Source organism: Elephantulus edwardii, unplaced genomic scaffold (genome assembly GCF_000299155.1).
Source record: "Elephantulus edwardii isolate Elephantulus edwardi_28Jun2011 unplaced genomic scaffold, EleEdw1.0 scaffold00149, whole genome shotgun sequence".
Classification (NCBI taxonomy): domain Eukaryota; kingdom Metazoa; phylum Chordata; class Mammalia; order Macroscelidea; family Macroscelididae; genus Elephantulus; species Elephantulus edwardii.
This window is the reverse complement of record NW_006399899.1, coordinates 3,135,644-3,141,471: the sequence shown is the minus strand read 5'-3', so window position 1 is coordinate 3,141,471 and position 5,828 is coordinate 3,135,644. Positions and strand designations below refer to the sequence as shown.

General features: G+C 38.8%; 1 protein-coding gene across 1 annotated transcript in view; it reads left to right on the top strand.

The window, feature by feature from the left end:
* The window catches only part of MRPL22 (mitochondrial ribosomal protein L22), a gene marked incomplete at its 3' end in the record, with an annotated part of 53,471 nt that extends 47,648 nt beyond the window's left edge, over nucleotides 1–5,823 (top strand). Inside the window, exon 7 of the mRNA XM_006894745.1 lies at nucleotides 5,624–5,823. Within this exon, the coding sequence (XP_006894807.1) occupies nucleotides 5,624–5,823 (200 nt within the window). The remainder of the gene's footprint in view (nucleotides 1–5,623) is intronic.
* Between the last annotated feature and the right edge of the window lie 5 nt (nucleotides 5,824–5,828).

Genomic DNA, 5,828 nt, shown 5'->3' with positions numbered 1-5,828 from the left:
AAAAAAATTAAATTTAGTGAAAGTTTTGAAAGACTTAGGGCTTCCATTCATTCATTGTTACACTTGGATAGTTTATCCTTGTACGTGTAAAACTTTCTTAATAAAACTAATCTCAGGTACTTGGTAGTGTTGTTCTGTGCACTTGATTTGGAACTGAGGCATGTGACTGACCCTCCAGCAGATTTTTCGAGTCTGTGAATTGCACAGGAGGGTATTACCCATTTTTCTCCTGCATAACAGCTGGTGAATTTAAACTTCCTGCCTTTTGGTTAGCATTCCAATTCCTTACTGCTAAGCCACCTGAGTTTATTAGGAGTACAGATTGCCAGGCCCACCTTAGATCAACTAGTTCTGAAACCTGAGAGTAGAGATCTGGGGAGCTATTTGTTTAGGGAATATTTTTCAGGGAACTTTGGTGGCCTAGCCTTTAGAAAGTTGCTTGGCTAACTTAAAGGCTGCTCCTCTCTGTTCCTTGTTGTTGGGGTGACTCCCAAGGTTCTTGTTAATTTCCCTCCCCTGTTTTCAGTTTGAGTCCTATATAGATAATTTTTAAAGGAACGTAATTGTCAAGATAGACCTTTTGCTCAGGAAGCTAACCAATTGTTCAATTATATAAATACTTCACGGGATGTATTTAGTTTAAGGCTTAAAGATGATTTCAGTTTCAGAGATTAATCCACTCTTCTTGGTTCCTGAGAATTTAGAATACATAGTAATTTGAAATGATAATTCTATAATTTTCCTCTTTTGATGAAGATTATTCTGTGGGATCTTTGATCAAAATGTTCATTAATTGTCACTACTCAGTTCTCAAGGCAAAAGTGGTAGTTGTTGATTGAAACAATTATCCACATGTTCCATCTCCTACTCCAGACTCTTTTGTTCAGGTGAATAGAGATCAATTATTGTGCTGCTTGCAAGCTTTAAGACCTCCAGTACTTTTTCGTGTGTTTGTTTGCCGTTTTTTGTGAAATGGCTCAGTCTCAAAAGAACAAATACTGCATATCACCACTGTTAGGAAGCAACACTGACATGGAGGGTTGGAAAGAGAATAGGAAAAGAGGGGATAGATAATAACACTGTATTGGAACAGATGAGGGAGAGAACTGTTTAAAAGGAATATATGCTTAGGTGTTGTATGTAAGACAACAGTCTAGAATAAGAGATGCATTGAGAAGAGAGCTGGGGGAGGGAGATGGGAGAAGGAGGGAATAAAGGAGGAAAGGAAGAAATTGTGCAACGATGAATATTTTTAAAAAAAATGAACTGGGGGAGGGGGAAGGGAGGAAAATGTGCACCAATGAATGAGTGAAAATCCAACATTTTTGTAAACTTTGTTAGAAATCACAATTTAAAAAAAAAAGACCCCAGGTACCATGCAGTACACAAGCACCAAATATGCTCTAAGGTCACTTAACCGGGATGATGGCCCGTGAAAGCATTGCCTTAAGCCTCTAAAAACGTTATGCATAAGTAGCCTCAGGAGCTTCTTCCCAACTCTTTGTCATTGTTGTAAGTATATCTGTCACAGAACTTGTGTCGATGTCAGTTTATTGACAGCAGTTATGCAAACTGACTATGCAACCCCACCTTTAATCAGTGTGATTTTTTAAAAAAAATTTTTTTATTTTGTGTGTGTGTACTGTCAAATCGGATCTGACTGGTACAGGAGGAGATTGTTCTTCCTTCTCCAGCAGAACATCTTTCTCCAGCAGAACGTGGATTCGAACCGCATACCTTTGGGATTGCCATGTAGCTTCTTGCCACTAGGCCACCAGAGCTTCCTTAATCGTGTGGTTTTTATATCATTGTTAATCCTTTTCTCCCTTTCTCCCACCTCTGGTAACCACGAATGGACTTTGGTTTCTATACATCTGCCTTCTCTTTTTTATTTAAATAAGGTCTTTGAAGTGATGTCTTCAGGTTCCATCTATACTATAGACTGTATCAAAACCTCATTTTTCCTAGTAAGGGGCTTATTAGTATGGTGCAGACATTTTCAGGGGTGCCTTTTTTATAGCATATGTTCTCATTGTATGGTAATTCCTTCAAACACCTGTCATCAGACTAAAGCTAATAATACCTGGTGTTGCATGACTGCAGATTTAGAAAGTTCATTTCCTTTTCAAACTTATCAAAATGATGACTAATGGCACCGTGAATAGACCATATTAAGTGGACAAAGACTAATAAAATGTCACTGCTTAGTGATTCATGGCCTCTGAAGTGATTTTGTTTAGGGAGAATGACTGACTGACTTTGTAAATCAGTCTGCTGGGTGAAGAGTGATGAAAATGTATTGGTTTCTTAAGTCCAAATTTCATGATTAGCATATACCCAAGGACCACTAAGAGGGAATACTGATATTTTAAAATACATGGCACCTGTTAGGTATAATTTTTAGAAAAATGCTAGGTGTTCACATTTTTTATTTTTTTCTTCTGCTTTCTTTTTTTCCCCCCTGTGTACATAACATTGTATTTTTTATTATTAAATTTTATTAATTTTAATGAACATTTACAGAGATTTTGGGTTTTCATTCATTCATTGTTGCACTATTTTCTCTACCCTCCTCCCCAGTTCGTTCTTCTTTTTTCCCCCCTTGAAAGTCTGTTTTAATTGTCCAATTGTCACAGTGTTTGTCAAAGCCAGTTCTGATTAATCTCTTTTGTCAGTGTGTCCTTTGCCATTCCCTAGCACTTCTCCCTGAGAGAGACTTCACCCTGATCCATAAGGAAAAGGGGATGGCGTATTCTCTTAGCTACTTCCTGAGGTGTTCACATTTTTGTGATATCTTACTGATAATATTCCTTTAATTTGCTAAGTATCTGAGTACCTACAGTGGTCATACCTGATTAGGTGATGGGACATCTTTTATAAGAATGCACAACATCTAGCACAGATGGGTATGCGCTTTCATAGTACTGGTAAACCTGAAAGAATACGTAAATTGTTCCAAGTTGGAATAAACTATGTATACAATTAATATTATGCCACTTGAAACTTTGAAACTTCAGAATTTGAGCAAATTTATCAGAAACCTCTGTATTGAAATATTGGTATTAATTAGCAGAGGCTATATATAAAAATAATTTTTATACCTTGTGGAGCATGAACTTTTTTTAAAAAAAATTATTTGTGTGTGTGTACCATCAAATCAGATCTGACTGGTACAGGAGGAGATTGTCCCTCCTTCTCCAGCAGAGCATCTGGTGGATTCGAACTGCATACCTCCAGGATTGCAGTGCAGCTTCTTGCCACCAGGCTGCCAGAGCTCCCAGAGCATGAATTTTTGAGACAATACAAAATTGCTCATTGTTGCTATCAAGTAAAAACTGACTTGACTGACCTTCTTTTGGGTTTCTGAGGCTATAAATTGCATGGGAGCAGATTACCTATCTTTCCGCAGCAGAGCTGCTGATGGTTTGGAACCACCAGAGAGGCATGATCTTTGGGTTAGCAACTCCCTATAGATTATGACATCAACACTCCCCTTAGGAGGGGGAAAAAAAGAATAATCAGGCAAATGCTGTCTTTTGGAGTAGGGAAAAGGTCAATATGGACTAGAATAATAATCCTGTGGGTTTGACAGTGGGGAGGGGGGACATTTTGAGGCCCCAGAGTTTGTTGGGCAGAACAAGGGGGTGAAACAGTGAGGAAAGATCCAGTGGGGACCTGAAAAGGTAGGGTAATGGTGGGCATGGATCAATGGAGGTTAATTTTATAAAAAAAATGTATGGGAATGATAATATGAAACACAATGTCAACAGAGTAATTTGTGAAACACAATATATATAAATGAAACAGAATGTATGCAACTTTCCTATGCAAACCATTATAAAATTAAAAAAGAAAATGAGCTTAGAACAATTGTGGAGATTTTCTAGAAAGCTCTAGGGATAGGCTTTAGGGGTCTAGATGCGTGTCCCGGAAAGGAGATTTTCAGAGTGAGATAACCACATAAGCAAAGGCACATAGTTTGGAATGAGCAGTGACTTTGTGGTACAATGAGTAGAAAAGTGTGAAGGAAGTAGAGGGTTGACCTTGTTGACCAACATCAAGTTGGAACCGACTCCTAGCTGACTCTTCAGCAGGTTTTCAGAGGCAGTAAATCACAAGGGAGGAGCTTGCCTATCTTCCCCGTAACAGCTCGTGGATATGAACAGTACCTTTGGGGTTGGCAGCACAATTCTTTATCCCTAAACTGATGGAGCTCCCTAGAGGTTGACCTGGAATAGATAAATTAGAAGGGTGGATTGAACCTACATGCAGAGGGCTGAACATGGCAGGCTTATGACATTGATTCAAATGATGTTCTTATGTGCTATCAAGTCATTTAAGTGACACATGAACAATAGTGCAAAACCTTGCCCTATCCTGTAACATCGTCACCATCTCTACTACTCTCAAGCCCATTGTTGCAATTGCTGTGTTGCTCTATTTTGGTAAGAATCTTCTTCTCTTTTGATAACCTATCTCCTTTCCCCAAGGATTGGAGCTTCCTGAAAATTTGCCCAAAATATGTGAGAGGAAGTTTCACTATCTTGGACTTTAAGAAGCACCCTAGTCACACTTCTTTCAAGATAGGTTTTTTTCTTTTGGCCATCCATGGGATACTCCGTAGGCTTTGCTAACACCATAATTCAGAGGCATCATTTCTTCTTTTTTTTTCTTATTTATAGTCCAACTTTCATATACATATGAATCAATTGAAAATACCTTGGCTTGAGTTAGGTGTACCTTAGACTTTAAACTAACTTTAAAATATCTTTGCTATTTAGCACTTTAAAGAGGTCCTTGACTGCAGATTTTCTAAGTGCAACACTTGATATTTTGACAGCTGCTACCACAGGTATTGATTGTGGATCTAAGTAAAATTAAATCATTGACAGCTTCATTCCTTTCTCCTCCTATCATGAAGTTGTCTGTTGGTCCAGTATTGGGGATTTTTGTTTTCTTGTTGTTGGGTTGTAACCCATATTTAAGGCTGTAGTCTGACCTTCTCCATTAAGTGCTTTAAGTCTTCACTTTCTCCAAGGAGTCTTGTATCATCAGTCCAATGTAGGTTGTTGGTGAGTCTTCCTCCAATCGTGATGTCACATTCCATGAGCCACAGGAAAGGTTTTGGATAAGAGATTTATATCATTAAGGGAGTATTTTAGTCTGTGACTATAAGCAGTGACTTTGTGCTGTGGGTAGGGCCTCTAAAGGTGATGCCCTGGACAAACAGCTCCATAGTGTCTTGGTCACTGCCAAATCCATGGAGATCAGGATAGAACCTGGTCTCCAGTAGGAGCTCACAAAGAGCTTGATTCATGAATGAATGTACAGTTTTAGATTTAGGCTCCCCTCCTCAGCTATCTATTGGTATAGATTATGTGACAGTATTTTGTATATTGGACATCTGTGTGTATTGTTTTAATTGTGGTGGTTCTATTATCAGAACCAGTTTGAAAACTTAGCACACAATTAGTACTTTTGAAACATGCCCGATGCAGCCCCTCAGTGAACTCCTATAACTGATAATTCAGTTGAAGAGAGGGCAGAAGTTGCTCAATAGGTGAAATTGTAGTCTTATAAATAACAGTAATGTTCTGTAATTCTTTTTTTCTCCTCTGTCTAGCTGAATCCAATTCAGGGCGAGGCCAGTACCTGAAACGCATCCGCTACCATGGCAGAGGTCGTTTTGGCATCATGGAGAAGGTTTATTGCCATTATTTTGTGAAGCTTGTGGAAGGACCCCCACCTGCACCTGTAGCACCAAAGACAGCAGTTGCTCATGCCAGAGAATATATTCAAGAGCTTCGCAACCGGACCATCATTCACAC